Source organism: Bufo bufo, chromosome 8, assembly GCF_905171765.1.
Source record: "Bufo bufo chromosome 8, aBufBuf1.1, whole genome shotgun sequence".
Taxonomy (NCBI): Eukaryota; Metazoa; Chordata; class Amphibia; order Anura; family Bufonidae; genus Bufo; species Bufo bufo.
The window spans coordinates 20,804,325-20,822,941 of NC_053396.1; the positions used below are offsets into that span (position 1 = coordinate 20,804,325).

An 18,617-nucleotide genomic window follows, 5' to 3' on the forward strand; every position below is an offset into this window, starting at 1 on the left:
AGTTACTCATTAAAGACTGGTCTTAAAAAGCCACCAATAGGGGGCGATCTGTCTTTTAAAGGAACAGCTGCTCAAACAGCACTTTTCGGCCTGCTGTAAAATGCATTTGCTTTACAGGAGTTGCAATATAATAAATATATTTTACATGACTCCAGTTTATATTTGCCTACTTTCCTGGATTGTCTTCTCAAAATCAGGTGGTGCCCCCTTCCCCTTCCTGATATCAGAAGCAAATGTCTAGCTGTGTTCTCCAGCTTTAGAAAAAAAGGATCTGCTTCATTTTCAGAAGCAGTGCCACTTTTGTCTATGGCAGGGGTGCACAACCTGCGGCCCGGGGGCCACATGCGGCCCTCAATACCATTCTATGCGGCCCCCAAACATCTGGTAGCAGACATGTTCATCTATGTCTTGTGGCTGCTCACATGAATCTTTCATGTATTGTCCCATTAGATGGGAGTACTAGAAGTGTAACTAGAGATTCATGATATATACTGTAAATTCAATATGCCATAAATATAGTATTTCACTTGGTAATACCCCTTTAAAGTTTATTTTCGGCACTTGGAATTGGTTCAGGTTGACAATGTGGCCCCCAACCAGAAAAGGTTGTGCACCCCTGGTCTATGGGCTGTGTCTGGTACTGCAACTTATCCTTAATCCAGTAAATGTGGCTGAATTAAAAGACATGACAGCGGGGTCACAACTCGAGTCCTGTGGGCCCCAGGACAAATTTTAGACCCAGGCCCCCAGCAGGTTTTTTCCACCACCACCTAGGTGTTGCTCAGACCAAGAAGACCAAGAAGACCAATAATAACACGTCACTAGCCAAATCATACCACCAGACCATAAACACAAATTACCACCACATAGTAAGTGAATACCACCATCCTGACTCTCAACAGAAACCACTGTGCTATGATCAAAAATAGTGGTGGATACCAATTCTACAAGGTGCTCTGCAGGCTATGAGTGAATACAGCACTGTTATATCCAGTGACATCCTCACAAATTAAAATAATGTACTTTCCCTTTTCTTTACCATCCAGCCCAGACCACCATGAAGACTTCCAAAAGCCACAACTCTGCAGACTGTAATGCAAAGACATCTTTGACTCCACACTTTTCCAGCACTCTCTTCATGTCCCTGTTTGTGCCCATGGGTGTGGGAACCCCCAAAAATCTGGGGGGGGCAGCATTTTTGCTCGCCGGGTATATTCTTCAGTAAACTGCGAGTTGTTTATATCGTTAAATTTTAAGTGTGTGTGTGTGTGTGTGTGTGTGTGTGAAGACTCAGGGGTGCTGGCTGGCTTGGCCGGGTAGAAGGCGTGTGGGAGACGGTGAGGCCTTTTTCTCCAAGCTGCTCCGGATCAGTGCTCTGGGCTCCGGGCTGGAAGTGGGCACAATAAGAAAAAAATATTTTTCATTACACCTCAGGTCAGACCACCAATCAGACCCCCAATGTTAATCAGACCTCAGCGAACAGCCCCAATAAGATCCCCAATGTTAATAAGACCTCAGATCACACCTCAGCTCAGACCGCAATATGAATGACCCCCAATCAGACCTCAGATAAGAGCCCCATGCCTCATAGCAGCCCCCAGTGCCTCTCATCAGCCCCCCCGGGGCGCCTCTCATCAGCCAGTAATAACAGACCCCCCCCAATCATGTGCCAGTAATAACAGACCCCCCCAATCATGTGCCAGTAATAACAGACCCCCCCCCAATCATGTGCCAGTAATAACAGACCCCCCCCAATCATGTGCCAGTAATAACAGACCCCCCCATCATGTGCCAGTAATAACAGACCCCCCATCATGTGCCAGTAATAACAGACCCCCCATCATGTGCCAGTAATAACAGACCCCCCCCAATCATGTGCCAGTAATAACAGACCCCCCCAATCATGTGCCAGTAATACCAGACCCCCCCAAATTCCCCAATCATGTGCCAGTATAATACCAGACCCCCCCAATCATGTGCCAGTAATACCAGACCCCCCCAATCATGTGCCAGTAATACCAGACCCCCCAATCATGTGCCAGTAATACCAGACGGTCCAGACCCCCCCAATCATGTGCCAATAATACCAGACCCACCCAAGCATGTGGCAGTATTGTAATACCAGACCCCCCCCCAATTATGTGCCAGTAATACAAGACCAGACCCCCCCAATCATGTGCCAGTAATACAAGACCAGACCCCCCCAATCATGTGCCAGTAATACAAGACCAGACCCCCCAATCATGTGCCACTATACCAGACCCCCCCCAATCATGTGCCAGTAATACCAGACAGACCCCCCAATCATGTGGCAGTAATACCAGACACCCCCCCCCCCAATCTGTGCCAGTAATTCCAGTGCCCCCCCAAATTCCCCAATCATGTGCCAGCCCAGTATAATACCAGGGCCCCCCCAAATTCCCCAATCATGTGCCAGTATAATACCAGTGCCCCCCTTTTATGTGCCAGTTAAAAAAATTTTTTTATTGTATATAATATAGTTAAAAATAAAATAAAAAATGAACACTTATACTTACCTCTTTGGAGCGATGCGATGCAGGCCTCTTCCAGCCTGTCACTGTGTCCTAACTCCAGCGCTGTACGGCTCAGGCGGCGCAATGACATCATCGCGCCGCCTACGCCGGCCTCTGATAGGCTGCCGGCCTAGTAGTGCCGGCAGCCTATCAGAGGAACAGGAAAGGGACACCTCCCTGCCCTGCTCCTCCGCAGCCTTCTGTTTGTATCGCTGTCCTGAGGACAGCGAAATAAACAGAAACAGATCACCATGGAGATGAGCTCTTCGCTTCCACAATGGAAGCGCTCATCTCAGTGCCTGCCGCGCCGCACACTGCCTGCCCCGCCACACGCAGACACTGCCGCTGGCCTGGCTGGAGCCTGGGGGGGGATTTAACCAAACCTGTCCCCCCCCCCCGCATTATTTCCTGGGGGGGATCCGTCCCCCCCACTTCCTACGCCCAAAGTCTTGCTTTAAGAACCCATACAGCAGGAATGCCCCCTTTTATCACCACACAATAGTAATGCCCCATTTGTGTCCCTTAAATATTAATGTGCCATGTTACAGTAGTAATGTCCCTCACTGTATACTAATGACCCCTAGTTTACCCCAATATAATAATGTCCCTCCTTGTAGCCCAATTGGAATAGTAATAGCAATGTCCCCCACCATGTCTTTATAATATTGATGCCCCACTGTTTCCCATTAGAATAGAAATGCCCCCCACTGTGCACCATTATAATAGTAATGCCTCCCCTCTGTGCCCCATTATAATAGTAATGTTCTCCTCAGTGAGTTACCTCTGATAATCCAGAATATAGAATATTATTGCTCCTCTCAATGATTTAAGGAACATTACTGTAATAAATATTTTTTCACTGCCCTGCAAAAAAAAACAAAAAACATAAGACTCAGATTCGCAAACAGCGCAAGGACTGCCGTAAACAGCAAAGTACAAGCGTTTTGCTATCTCTGGCAGTCCCAGAGAGGGGGACGGCGCGCATGCATGACTGCCACTCCATTTAGCAAGAGGAATTTGGGGTGGAAGGTAAGGCCAACAATACCATAGTGCGACACAAAATACCGCCCCAGCAGAACCAAATAGCACAGTGCAGCACAAAATACTTCCCCAGAAGCTGTCCCTCTGTGGTGGCCAGTGGCAGCTGCCATGTTCTGTCCTCCTCCAGTTGTCTCAAATTAAAGGTATGGAGGAGGGGGCTGAGGAGGTGAACCAAACCACCGCTGAGCCTGCTGCCTGCTCTTTAAATGCTACCAAACATATAGAAGAATACAGCACTACATACCTCTTACATCCAGGGACGGCTCTTTTGAGGTAAACATCTTCTCCATTCGGCCCAGACCACTATGACTTCTTTCAGCCATGTCTCATCTCGACAGAGTTTGCCACACAGGTATATTACATTCATCACTTTCCACCTTCTCAACAAAAACCTCCCATCTTGGTATCCCAAAACGGTCATCCTGCTGCCACTCCCGATACTGTGCCAGCTGTGCTGCCCATTATTCCCAAATACTGCAGAAAAATATTGCCACTAGTAGTAATAATGCCCCCTATAGTGACCCAGTAATATGCCCACCAAGAGTGTCTCCAGTAGAAATAAAGCCCCAGAAGTGCCCCCAATAGTTATAATGGTTACTGCAGGCTATGTTCAACTCTAGAACAGAAATGGCGCACCTTATAGGGTAATTACGTCTAGGAAAAAATAATAATGTCTCCAAAAACATGGAGGCTCACCTTGAGGAGTTGTGCTAGATATAGGCACAACTCTAATGTAGACACGTGCGGGGTTAAAGAAAGCCCCTTGTAGTGGATGGTATGCAGCCAGGGATGTAGGTACTTCTGGTCAGGGATGCCTGGAGTACCTCAGAAAGCCGGTAGATCAGCGAGAAAAGGAGTGTCCCACGGCGCAAAAGACCACCCGAAGGTCATTTGTACCTGAAGAAGGGGTTTTATCCCTGAAACGCGTTGTACCGCTTGCCTAATAAAGTACCCTGCATCTCAACTGAACCTTTGGGTGGTCTTTTGCACCATGGGACACTCTTTTTCTCGCTGACCCAGTAGTTATAAAGCTCCCAGTAGTGCCCTTAGTAGTAATAATGCCCCTATAGTGCACAAAGTGATAATAATGCTCCCGATAGTGCCTCCAACAAAAATAATGCGTAATATCCCCATTAACGTCCCCTATGGTGCTCTAGTATTAAAAATGCTCACTTGTGCCCCAAGTAACACCCCCTATATTGCCTCCAGTAGTATGCCACCCCAAGTAGCAGAGGAAAGTAATAATAAAAAAATTGAGCCCCATTCCATGCTGCCATCTGTGATGCAGGCCACAGGCCTCTTTCGGCCTGGCAGGCCTATGTCCCAGCACAGGCAGTCGTGATGATGTCATAGCTTCACAATCGGCTGTGCCCCGCTGCAGTATCCTATTGTATTTCCATCCTGAGGATAGATCATCAGTTTAAACAAAGTGCAGAACCCCTTTAAGTAGATCAGGCAATTTATCCTTATGAAAAATAAAATATTTATTTGGATCACACTCCGTCTGAGGAGTCAGAACCCACCTCACCCTCAGAAGAGGAGGAGATCCGCTGTGGTGGAGGAGCTTTGTCTGCAGGCCTTGGCCTTTTGTTTGCTGATTTGATTTCCTCAAACACAGAAGTCAGCTGTTCTTTAAATCATAATAAAAAGTTCATATTTCCAGACTGAATAGACGTAGTAGGAGACAAGCAATCAGCGCAGACATCGGTAGATAATTCATCAGGAAGGGGTTGCTGACATTTTTGGCATAAACGGTGCCTAGATTTTCTTTTCCTCTTGAGAGGCAGACATCTGGAGATGTCAGAGCTGAAGACTTTAAGTGTTATATACACATTTCTAGTACACCGCTATGTGCATGACAGCCCAGCATCCCTAGGATGTGAACTATAACAGGGAAAGACCACTTCCTCTCAGAAGTACAATCTGATATCACCAGAAAGAGTGCGCCGAGACACAAACAGCTGACCCCCAATGTGCAAGCATATCAGACACAATGCTGCTAGAAGAAAAACCCCTGCAGGTGTTTTGGAAATAGACCGCTTAGCATAAAAAATTACATGCACCAAATATATATATATATATCATACATATCAGTCTGTAATAGACTGAACATGGAAGTCCAAGCAGTTTGACCCCGGATCCCCCAGGAACCACCATAGTTACCGCAGTAAGCAGCGGGTGAAGTGGTCTGTGGGTAAGTAGTTCAACTTCCGGTCTGCGCTCCCTCAGGCGGCGTGTACGCACTACAAGCTCTCCACAGCCCTCTGCGCGCGCGCCAGCCCGATATTGCCGTGGCCAAGTAACGGCTCTGTGGAATGAGGCACTGTATGCGCTACACAGGGAAAAGGTGCGCTCATTCCACCTACAGGCTGAGGGACAGGGGAACCCTGTATGCCACCTGGATAGGGATCGGGTCTCTGCTGACCGTTAGTATGTGTCCATCTGATACCTAGAGAAAAAACAAATACAAGGCTCCGGTGTCATGTGTTACCCTATATAGCCTGCTGATTAGTGGTAATTAATGTTTATTGCTTTCTAATGTGTCTCTATCTTGGTTGTACCTAGGGGACTTAACCCTTTAGTCATGTGCTGCCAAAGACGATCAGGAAACACATGATGACATGAGGTTAACCAATAAAGACCGTAGCGAGGTGCAAAGGTGGTAATGCCACTCTGGGGCGTTACACATACAACGACCATAGAGTGGTAGACTATATAACTGATTACGGTACAATTATATCCAGTGACTTACAGTTGACATCTCTGTTCGGAGTTGTTCACTTTTCTTGTTTACTTCCATTTGGCCCAGACCACCATGACACCTTCCGCCAGTCATGACTTGTCTCTGCAGAGTTTTCAACACAGACATCTTTGGCTCCTAGTTTTTCCAGCTCCCTTCTTAGGCCTCTTTCACACGGGCGTCCCGGATTTGCTCTGGATGCGTCGCGTGTGCATTGCAGGAAACCTGCGCCAGTGAGCACGCAATTGCGTTGTTCAGTTTTTATCGCGTGGATGCAATGCGTTTTGCACGCGCGTGATAAAAAACTGAATGTGGTACCCGAACCCGGACTTCTTCACTGAAGTTCGGGTTTGGGCTAGGTGTTCTGTAGATTTTATTTTCCCTTATAACCATGTTCATTCAGCAGGACGTCACCACGCTGACGTCACCACGTGGTGAACGCGATTACGTCAAAGGTCCTTTTGCAGGTCCTGAAAGAAGAAGAAAGCGATGCCGGCTGCGCAAACAAGTGGATGAGGTGAGTTAATTCTCGCCCGTGTGAAAGGGGCCTTACCCTTGTTACTGCTCAGTTTCCCTATTATTGTACCTGCTGTGTTGCACAGTGCCCCAAACACTGGGCTTCAAACATTATGGTGTCAAACATATAGTCATTTCTCTCCTTCCACCGCCCCAAAAAAGTGCCACACGGACAGCATTCCTGAAAACAGAGCCAGAGATATAGTGACCTCAAAAATACTACTACCAAACAGTAATACACAGAAAAAATATTAGTGCCACATTTTGCACCCCAAGAGTAATTGCCCACACGCTTCTATCCTATTAAAATCGAATTAAAATTGTGATGTAATAGTGCCCCCTTCAGGCCTCACACAGTAACAATGCCCACCTTTGTGTCCCTTTGTGCCCCCCATCCTAAAAAGCAATAAAGGTGGCCCTTGTTATCGTGTGGGGGCAGAAATGTGTCTGTCTTTACTGTTTTGGGGCAGTAAGGCAGTGTTATTAATAATCCCCCAATCTGCCTCAGAACAGTAACGACCCATGTATGCCCCCATAAGATAAAAAAGATAAAATATTATAGTGCCCCCTCCATAGTACCCATCACTGTTGGCAGTGTCCCTCATAGGTTATAATGCCCCTTATTGGTTGCAATGCCCCCTCATCTGTTATAGTGCCCCCTTCTAGGTTACAGAGTCTCCTCATAGTTTATAGTGCCCAACACTGTCCCCTTCTATATTACAGTGTCCCTGATCTGTAATAGTGCCCTCTTCTATGTTACAGAGCCCCCACACAGTGCCCCTGATCTGTAATAGTGCCCCCTTCTAGTTTAGAGTCTCCTCATAGTTTATAGTTCCCCATAAAGTCCCCTTCTATATTACAGTGCCCCTGATCTGTAATAGTGCCCTCTTCTATGTTAGAGTCTCCTCATAATTTATAGTGCCACATCGTGCACCCTTCATTGTTACAGAGCCGCCTCATAGTGCTCCATACTGCCCCCTTCTATGTTACAGAGCCCCCCTCATAGTTTATAGTGCCCCATACTGCCCCTTGTAGTTTATAGAGCTGACTCATAGTTTAAAGTTCCCCAAACTGTCCCATTCTCTGTTACACTGCCCCCTTCTAGCTTACAAAGTCCCCTCACAGCTTATAGTGCCCCATACTGCCCCCTTCTATGTTACAGTGACCCCCTCATAGTTTATAGTGCCCCATACCGCCCCTTGTAGGTTATAGAGCTGACTCATAGTTTAAAGTTCCCCAAACTCTCCCTTTCTCTGTTACACTGCCCCCTTCTAGCTTACAAAGTCCCCTCATAGCTTATAGTGCCCCATACTGCCCCCTTCTATGTTACAGTGACCCCCAGATCTGTAATAGTGCCCCCTTCTAGGTTACAAAGCCCCCTCATAATTTATAGTGTTGCATAGTGGCTGGTTCTAGGTTACAGGGCCCCACTCAAATTGTAGTGACCCACAATGCCCCTTTAAGGTTACAGTGCCCCCTGGTGGCCTAGAAAATTGCAGCGCAAGTGGTCTAATTTTTGACAATTATTTTGCGAAATCTTCTTGTATACATGATTAAAAAGAGACTTTTTTAATATTAGAATTTTTGCTATTTATTATTTACTCCACCCATACATATACATATATGGTCAATAAAAATCATCATGAAAATTTTGTGGATTTTTAGGTCATAATCATGCGTATAAATAGGGATGAGCGAATCGACTTCGGATGAAACATCTGAAGTTGATTTGCATGAAACTTCGTTCTAATACTGTACAGAGCAGGAGCTCCGTACAGTATTAGAATGTATTGGCTCTGATGAGCTGAAGTTATTGCTTTGTGAAGTTCTGCGAGACTTCGCATAATAACTTCAGAAGTTAATTTGTACTGTAAAAAAGGTACCACTTGGAACCGAACCCGAGTTCGGGAAATAGTTTTTTTACAGTATAAATTAATTTATGAAGTTATTACCTGAAGTCTCAAGCAATAACCTCAGCTCATCTGAGCCAATACATTCTAATAATGTATGAAGCTCCTGCTCTGTACAGTATTAGAACGAAGTTTTATGCAAATCGACTTCGGATGTTTCGTCCGAAGTCGATTCGCTCATCCCTATGTATAAATCATTTTTAGTTAAGGGCTGATCAAAAAAAAAAAACTACCGTAATTCAATAAATCATGTTTGAGTTGAAGTTGAACTTTGAAATGCGGAAAATCTAGCACAGTCCATACATAGCGCTCTGACATCATGCCGTCACCCAGCTGGTTCTTTGCTATTAAAGCTATGAATCTATAGAATAGTCGCTCCAGGAGCTGGTTCTTTACTGTAAGAGCTGTGAATCTGTGGCATAGACTCCCCAAGAGCTGGTTCTTTACTGTAAGAGCTGTGCATCTGTGGCATAGACTCCCCAAGAGATGTGTCTTTACTGTAAGAGCTGTGCATCGGTGGAATAGTCGCTCCAGGAGCTGGTTCTTTACTGTAAGAGCTGTGCATCTGTGGAATAGTCGCTCCAGGAGCTGGTTCTTTACTGTAAGAGCTGTGCATCTGTGGAATAGTCATTCTAGGAGATATTTCTTTACTGTAAGAGCTGTGCATCTGTGGCATAGACTCCCCAAGAGATGTTTCTTTACTGTAAGAGCTGTGCATCTGTGGCAAAGACTCCCCAAGAGATGTTTCTTTGCCAAAAGAGCTGTGAATCTGTTGAACAGTCGCTCCAGGAGCTGGTTCTTTGCTGTAAGAGTGGTGAATCTGTGGCATAGTCTGCCTCAGACTTTGGTCACAAGTCCACCTTTTTTACTCTCAAGTCCATATCGGCCTGCCTATTTTCTCTTGTGAGGCGACAAGATCTCCTGACAGCTCCTGTAAATCTCCACCAGGCAGTCCAGTCGGGGCTGCGAGCTCTGGAAGATGGGAACGACCTTGGACACCCCAGCCTGAGGGTCACTGGGATCTTTGAGGAGGAGGCACAAGTAGTAGTTCACCCTGTGCATGGAGATGCCCTCATTGATGACGACGTCTTGGACCCGGCACATCTCTACGAAGACTGTATTCTCCCGGCCAGAAGCGTACGTCGAGGTTCTCTGGATCCCCAGGGAGCCCAGGATGAGCAGGGACTCATGGTCTACCTTCACCAGGTGCAGGTAAAGGAGAAGCCCTATGATGGAGAACAAGATGGCTGCCGTCAGGACAGCGGTGTGCTGCGTGTAGATGAATATGACATAAGCGACTACCCACACAACGCACGTCCAGGTGGTGAGGGAGCGGAGCGAAATCTTGGAGCTGGTGATGGTGAAGTCCTGGCAGGTGTCACTGTACGACTGCTGCTGCAGCGTGATCTTGTTCCCATAGATATCCAAGTACTCCTTCCCTTCCATTGCAAAAAGGGCAAATGCTAGCTACAGGCGAGCTAAAAGGACCTCCTTTGATGATGTCGCCACCATGTGACCAGTCATGTGACCAGCCCAGTAAAGCAGCATGCCTCTGATGACATCATCATTATCAGCCAAACAAAGCTGTGTCCTCTGGAGAAGGCAATGGCCGCTCTAAGCTGTGCTCTCTGGAAAAGAAAGGGTTAAAAGGGCATGATCATAAGCCCTCTTAACCCTATCATGCCCAGAGCGCATAGCGTACTGATTTGCAGGACATGATGGGAGTTGCAGTTTCACAAGAGCTAGCTGTGACATTCCTCGATTGTCAGTTACGAATACAAACTGACTGTGGATTAGACATGCTGAGAGTTGTAGTGCTCTGCTTGGTTGCGGGGTCTCTATAATATACAGTATATATTATTATTATTTATTATTAATGCGCCATTCATTCCATAGCGCTGTACACATACATAATACAGTATGAGCATAAACAAGACGAGTTACAGACTGGTACAGAAGGAGAGAGGGCGCTGCCCGCGAGGGCTTACAGTCTACATGGTATGGGAGAAGGACACAGTAGGTGAGGGAGATATATATTTATATCACAAAATAAGTGATAAGGCAGAGCCTGGACATGCTGTGGCTTGTAGTTCTCTCCTCTTATACCCCTATGATCCCATATTAAAGGGGTTGTACAGGATTAGAAAAACATGGCTGCTTTCTTCCAGAAACGGCACCCCCCCAATGTCCCCTGTCAGCACCCCCCCTATTACAATGAATGGACAGGTGTGACATTGTTTTTGGAAGAAAGTGGCCATGTTTTTCTACCCTTTAATGTCACATGGCCAGGTCCCCATGTAGCCCTAGTCTTAAAGAGGTTGTCCAAGGGTAGAAAAACATGGCCACTTTCTTCTGAAAAACAATGCCATTCCTGTCCACAGGTTGTGTGCGGTATTGCAGTTCAGTCGCATTCACTGTCATGAAGCTGAGCTGCAATACCGGGCACAACCCACGGACAGGGGTAGCGCCGTTTCTGGAAGAAAGCAGCCATGTTTTTGTAATACTGTGAAAATGTTGTGTTGCCAGTCGCAGTAATGATCCAGCAGGGCTGGATTTCTGCCAATTCCTGGGCTGTGGCATCTCATGGGTCACAATGCAATTACATTCACTATCATTAGGGCATGTGACTTCGGGTAGAGTTGGGGACAAGATATCCTCCCGTTGTATCTGCAGCCTGGTCATTCTAGCGTGTAGTTCTCTTTTCTTATGTCCTTGACCAATGCTCTACAACGACTTGGAGTCACAAAAAAAAAAAAGGACCACCACAGCCGATCCATCTTCAGAAACCCCAGTGGCTAGTTATACATTTCAAAGAATGGCCACCTATGTCATACATGGATGGACCAGGTGAGCATGAGCCACTCTAGGCAATCCACTCTCCACTGGAGATTATAGTGGGGTGTCCTGAGTAGACACCCCCACTACTTTATGACATCCATGTGCCTAATGGGGCATATAGAACAGGGGTGCATTCATGACATAATTTAGGGTGCATCTACATGAGATGTTCTGAATCGGCACAAGCTTCAGCCGTTCTGCTTATGGCCGCACGGCTTGTACTGGTGAAGAATATTGAAGTTACGAGCACAAGTCAAAAATTATCTGCACTCCGGCAGTAGAATTTATTTTAAACTAACTTTCCGCTTAGGTAGGGTGCCGAATATCCTTAAAGCGACCAGTCCTGGGGGCGGGGTGTCTGGACACCAACTAAGATGGCTGCTTGAGCGCTCGGCTCCCGCCTGCACCACCGCAATCTGGCCAGCGACACCCATACCACCGCCCGCATGGGGAAGAAAACTGCTCTCCGCAGGTCCTCTCCTCCTCCCTGATCTCCCTCACCGCCCAGGACGCTGGAGGAGTGCTGGGCGCGGGCTCCCAGGTCGGCTCTCCCGGCGAGGCGCTCCACTCAGCAGGGAGCCTCCCGCCATTGCTCTCTCTCGAGCGTGAGGATCCATCAGAGAAGAGAGACCGACCACCTACCTTTACAGAGGCGCCCTTGTGCCTCAGAAGACCGGACCTGAGCTCTCCCCTGCTGCAAGGAAATTCCTGCCTGCAACCTCGAAGCACCCAGGAGACAACATGGTGGCTCGGGAGGACGGTACACAGCGGAGGACTGAGGATCCAGGTACTGTGCCCCCACCCACCCCAGAGATCTCAGCCTCCACATGCTCCCATAGGAGACCACATACAGCCCTTTCCGGGGACCCCTGGTCTGCCCTTCTTGAGGGTATCCCATCTGCCATAGCCAATGACAACAGCAGCTCCCCATTCCCTACAGATGCCTGGGCTAGCTCACCAAGCCCCCCTCCGCTGGCTGCTATATCCCCCCTGCTGCTCCTGACCCCACACATTCCTGGGAAGTATACCTCAGCCAATTCCCTACAAAGAAGGACTTTCAGATGCTCATATCTGATGTTAAGGGAGCCTGCAGGGCAGAGATCGCCGCCGTCCGCACCGACATTAAGCATATTGTCGACCGTGTGGACTAACATCTCAAACAGCAGCTCTTAGGGAAATGGGTCGGCATCTGAAGGACCTTAACAATAGGGGGCGTACAAATAATATCAGAGTCCGGGGTCTGCCGGAGGCAACTGGGGACGAAGACTTTTTTGTCACCTTGGAGGCTATTTTTAATATGATCCTTGGAGAGCCGCCCTCGCACAAGATAAAATTGGATAGAGCCCACAGGGCGCTCAAACCCAAGGGCACCACCGCTCGTCCCAGGGACATAATTTTCTTTGTCGTTGATTATACTCTCAAAGAGGCCATTATGGCGAAGGCCCGGACCCTATGCAATTTTGAATTTGATAGGGCCCCCATGCAGCTCAACCCTGACCTCTCCTGGCTTACTTTGCAAAAAAAGGAGACACCTACAGCCCCTCCTCACACTGCTTCGAGATCGTCAAATAGCATATTGCTGTGGATTTCCATTTGCCTTGTCAGCACGCCAACAGGAAAAGGCTGCAACCCTCCGCTCCTTCTCAGATCTGCACCCTTTCTGTGAGACGCTGGGACTTCCTGTACCTGCAATTACGGACTGGGAGATTGAACCTCCCGTACCACCGCCGCCTCGCGTCTGGTCCCAAGTGGCAAGGAAGAGAAGAGATGGACAGAATGCAGGTTCCTTCCCATCCCCAGGACATCGGTCGCCTGACTGAGCCCTCTACCCTGAATGGAGAGGGATAACCTTGATTCTGCCTCTGAGTTACCTACACGAGCGGTAGTTCTTCCTTATTGTTGCGGACATCCTGCATATTTATGTTCCAATTTGCCATACTTATTTGCTATTTAGCCAGTTACTTATATAGTGTTGTCTAGTTTTAGCTTTTATGGTGCGGGCCTACACGAGCACTGGTTGACCTTAGAAGGTCTAGTTAGTCTGTTTTTGCGCCGCAAGGAGCATCGGTCAGTTGACCCCTGACAGCGCGACCCCAGAAGAGGCTCTGCTTGTTTCCTCTAGCAGGGATATATATCTCTGGGAATCGCCATTCATTGTTAATAATATGTCTTTGACTTTCGTCTTGTTTTGTGTTGTCTGCCCCTTCCTCTTGTTTCCATTTCCCTTTCTAGCTCCCTCACACTATTGGGCCCAAGCTCTTCTGAACCCTGATCCCAGCGCTGGCCGAAAATTCACCAGGCGCAAGGTTATTAGGCTAGAGATCAAGGAACAAGCAGAACTACATTGTGTGAATATTGGTGAGCTGTATTCTCCCCACAATCCACTCTCTCCTACATCACCATGGCGCAGTGTGTGACCCTGAATGTCAAGGGACTCAACTCCAACGCCAAGAGGACACTTTTGCTTTTTGAGTTGAAGTCCCTCAAAGCGGACATTGTGTTTCTCCTGGAAACCCACTTTGATGAAAATTCTTCCTTTTGCTTTACAATTCACTTATATCCTACTGCATACTCGGCCACACATTCTCCTAGGAAGGCGGGAGTCACAATTATCATATCACTCTACTGATAGGTCCTTTTCCTTCTACTCCGCTCCCCATGGTACCCACACTCGAATTGATTTCTTCTTGGAACCATTTCCACCCTCCATGTGCTGAAGGGAGCCAATATGGGTCAAATCACTTGGTCCGACCATGCCCCACTAATGATCAGAATAGACCTTGGTTCGGGACATACCCGACAATGTCACTGGCGTCTTAATGACACCCTCCTTAAGAGACCACCACTACGGGATGAATTGCGCGGGCACCTCAAATCTTACTTTGAGCTTAATGTAGGGTCGGTGAGGGATGTACGCTCCCTATGGGAGGCCCATAAAGCGATCATGAGAGGGCACAAGACTAAAAAAGGACTCAATAGCTACAGGTAGGGCCCTGAAATCTCATTTGCATAATTTAGAGGAGGCAATGTCTGCCCATCCAACTCGTTGCACGCTTAAGCGCATAGTTGACACCCAAGCCCATCTGTATAGGATGGATCTGGGTAGGGTCAACAAACGAATGTTATATACTCGACAATGGTACTATGCATGGGGGAATAAGCCTCATATGTTGTTGGCCCAAGCAGCTAAGAAATCGTCCCCCACAAACAGGCCCATGTGCAGTCAGGGGAGCAGATGGGACGGTCCACTATGACCCCCAAGGAAATTGCAGAGTGGTTCTCGACATACTACACCATCCTCTATAATCTGCCCAGTGATCTCCCCACTAATGAAGAGGCTAGGGAGAGCTTATTGCAGACGTACTTGACCTCGTGTGACCTCCCCACCCTGTCGACTGCAGATGTTAATGCCCTTAATGGACCTGTAACTGAGGAGGAGATTGAGGAGGTAATTGACCATCTACCAGAGGCCAAGTCCCCTGGCCCCGATGGCTTTTCCTATAAATATTACAAGATTTTTAAGACGGAGTTGATCCCTCATATGTCAAATCTCTTTAATCAATTCCTGACCGACACGGTGCCTACTGATATGTCCCACTCATATCTCACCTTAATCCCGAAACCCGGAAAAGACCCCCTCGACTGTCAAAAATATAGGCCTATTGCATTACTTAATTCGGACCTCAAGATTTTTACTAAAATACTGGCCTCTCGCCTAAATGCTTTTCTCCCCTCATTGATCCATAAAGACCAGGTAGGTTTTGTCCCATGTCGAAAGGGTGGTGATAATACACAACGAACCATTGACTTGCTGGAGGTGGTTGGCCGCTCGGGAGAGGAGGCATTGCTTCTTAGTCTGGACGCTGAAAAAGCGTTTGATCGCCTAAGTTGGCCATTTCTGTTTGCGACCTTGAAGGCATATGGTCTCTCTGGCTCTTTTGTTCGGGCCATCCGAGGTTTATACTCCTCTCCCACGGCGACAATCAAGCTTCCACACGCCGAGTCCTGACCAATATACATAGTCAATGGGACACGACAAGGATGTTCCTTATCCACCTTATTATTCGCTAGCGGCTAAAATTATGGCTTGCCCAGATGTCAAGGGTATTATGGTCAGGGATAAAAAGAGTTCAAGCTGTCACTATATGCGGACAATGTCCTCCTCACCCTCACTAAACTCCATATCTCCCTCCCAAACCTCCACTCCATATTGCAAGAGTTTGGATGACTGTCGGGGTATAGGGCCAACACCCATAAAACTGAGGCCCTCCCTTCGGGCAAACTTTCCCTTTCGTTGGAAGGAGGACTCATTACGATACTTGGGTGTGAACCTTACCCCTCGTTACACATACCTCTACAAACTTAATTTCCCACAAATATATAAAAAAAAATTAGGGATCTCCTCGCAAGATGGCAAACACTCCCAATATCCTTTTAAGGTCGCATTGAGGCAGTAAAGATGACAATCTTACCTAAGATCCTATACCTGTTTGAGATCTTACCCGTCCCAGTTCCCCCTCAAAGGTTTAAGATCTGTTCAGTCACAGTGCCTCGATTTATATTGGCTGAGAGACGCCATAGGATCCCTAGGTCTGTACTCCTGTCTAGCAAGTCTCGGGGTGGTCTGGGAGTACCTGACCTGATCAAATGTTATTGGGAAGCTTAGTTGCGTTTCACCATAGCTTGGGCATCTCTGCAACCTTATTCTATCTGGATGCAGATAGAGAGACTCTGGCTGGCTCCCATACACCCTAATTCTCTGGTATGGTCTAGCCCCTATAGTGCATCCCCACCTAGGGAACTTTTAGGGCCCACGGTCTGCACTAAATCCATATGGCGGACCTGTAGTAGTAGATTCCCCCTGATCTCCTGCCATTCCTCCAGGATTTCTTTTTTTATATCATCCACTACTCCCAGCGAGTCTCACTACTTCAGCAACGAGACTATGGTTTCAGCGTGGTGTCTCTCGCTTTTCAGACATTGTAGACCCATTCACTAGGGACCGATTACCTTTCTCAGCTGTTCAGAGCAAATGCTCTTCCCTCCTCGACCAACTACTTTTATGTCCAGATTAGACATTTTGCCCAATCTATCTTCTCGGGGTTCAATGTCTCTCTCCCGACGTCATTTGAGCGCCTCTGTAGAAGAGGGGTTCATTTGAAGGGATGGATATCTGAGATTTACTCTGTTTTGTTGATCCCCTTCCTGGAACGGATTACATGGTCCGATGAGAGGAATATTTAGGGAGAACTCTACCAGACACACTGTGGCGCCCGATATGGAGGAGAGCAGCAAAGTCTTCAATGTCAGTTCTCTGTCAAGAGAACCAGTACAAGATTTTAATGTACTGGTACCACACTCTTGATCTCCTCCATTAGGTTGAACCCAGCAGTCGCGGAGGTCTGTTGGAGATGCGAGACAACTAGGGGAACGCTGCACCACATTTTTTTGGACTGCCCTTTAATACGCACCTTCTGGTTCAGAGTCAGCACTCTTTTGAGTGATATTTTTGGCCGCAGTATACCACCTGATCCCATTTCCTTCCTGCTTAATGTTACACCAGCACATATAAGGAAACATTCACTTAAACTGTTAATACAAGTACTGACTGCAGCTCCCTGCCTTATTGCCCACTTCTGGAAACAACCTGACCCCCCAAAAACTCTCCGACCTATATGCTAAGCTGACGGAGGTCAGGACCCTGGAACACACGACTGCTATGTTCCAGGATAAAGTAGATCTATTTCACGCCATTTGGGATGTTTGGGACAACTATTGGGCCACTAGACAACCCTAAGACGAGCCCAAGAAAATACTGTAACCCCCCCCCACCGGATGTGTCTTTGTCTGTATTGTCTAAGTCTTTCGTTCCTTTGTTGCCACATTCTCTATGACAATGCTGTTCTGATAGGATTCAATGTAGTTCATGTAGCTAGTTCCTCAGGAACAAGAGACCAGTCCTGTATGGAGATTTACTGGAAGTTCTCCATGGTATGGAGACTTATGGGCAATCTTCCATGGAAAATGAATAGGCAAAGAGGTATCTCCCATGGAAGAGAACCATCCCACACCAGCCCCACCTATGACTCAAAATCGGACTTTCCAACAAGCTATGACTTGGCTATATTCCCTAGTCAAAGGCTTGTTGGAAAGTCAGATTTTGACTACTAGGGGGGCATTTCCAATAGGTGGCCCTGGTGAAATGGTTCTCTTCCTTAGGAGATACAGATACCTCTTTGCATAATCAACTTTCAGAAAAGACAAATCCATCATTTTTGACAATCTACCTGCTTTTCAATACTCGTTGTCCATCTGTCAACAAGCTTTCGGATTCCCTCATTAAAAAAAAAAAAGTTTTAGGCTGAGCCGAGAGCCTCGAATGCACCGCTGTCTTCACCTCTTCATCACATGTGAGTATTCGTCCTCATAGGGCAGGGATCAGTATGCAAACTTGCTCAGCTGTTCTTGAAACTCCCATAGAAGTGAATGGAGCATGCTGGGAGTTGTAGTTTCACAACAGCTGGAGTGCCAGAAGTGGCAGATCCCTGTCGTAAGGCCACATAATCCACTGTCACTCGTCTATCCAAGAGAATCCATTCTTATGCACGCTCAATGTTATCACCAGTCGTGCACAGGCGCCCAGCTCCTTCTTCATGGGTGACCCATGAGCGACCTTCCTTGAACTGCACGTCGCTGTTCTTTCGTGCGAATCACAACTGGGGCAGCCATTGTTTCTTGCATCGCAGTCACCAATGAAGTGACGCAACACATTCAAAACAGCAGTGATTAGGGAGATTATGTCGAAACATTTCTTTTTTGAAAGTTTATAAAAAAAAATCCTGCAGCCAGAGTACTGATAATTTTTGCCTGAACCAGGTCATTTAACCCCTCAGATGCTGTGGTCTATAGCAATGGTGGCATCTGTGGGGTTAGGAATAGAGATGGAGAACCCTCTGCCATCAAATCAGAGACCCCCACTGCGAAATCATGGGGCCCAAAGCCTTGGGCCTTCTGAAGGTTCCCAGTCCCATCATGGTT

The 18,617-nt window shown here is 47.3% G+C and overlaps 1 protein-coding gene across 1 annotated transcript; it reads right to left on the reverse strand.

Annotated features, from left to right (window-relative positions):
- Positions 1 to 8,805: 8,805 nt before the first annotated feature.
- On the reverse strand, positions 8,806 to 10,260 carry PIGH (phosphatidylinositol glycan anchor biosynthesis class H). Its single transcript, XM_040404995.1, has one exon. It carries the CDS (start codon positions 10,185 to 10,187, stop codon positions 9,633 to 9,635), a length of 555 nt encoding a protein of 184 aa, XP_040260929.1. The 5' UTR covers positions 10,188 to 10,260; the 3' UTR covers positions 8,806 to 9,632.
- Between the last annotated feature and the right edge of the window lie 8,357 nt (positions 10,261 to 18,617).

Coding starts and splice junctions, on each gene's coding strand:
- PIGH (XM_040404995.1), bottom strand. CDS start 10,187: ATGGAAGGGAAGGAGTACTTGGATATCTATGGGAACAAGATCACGCTG.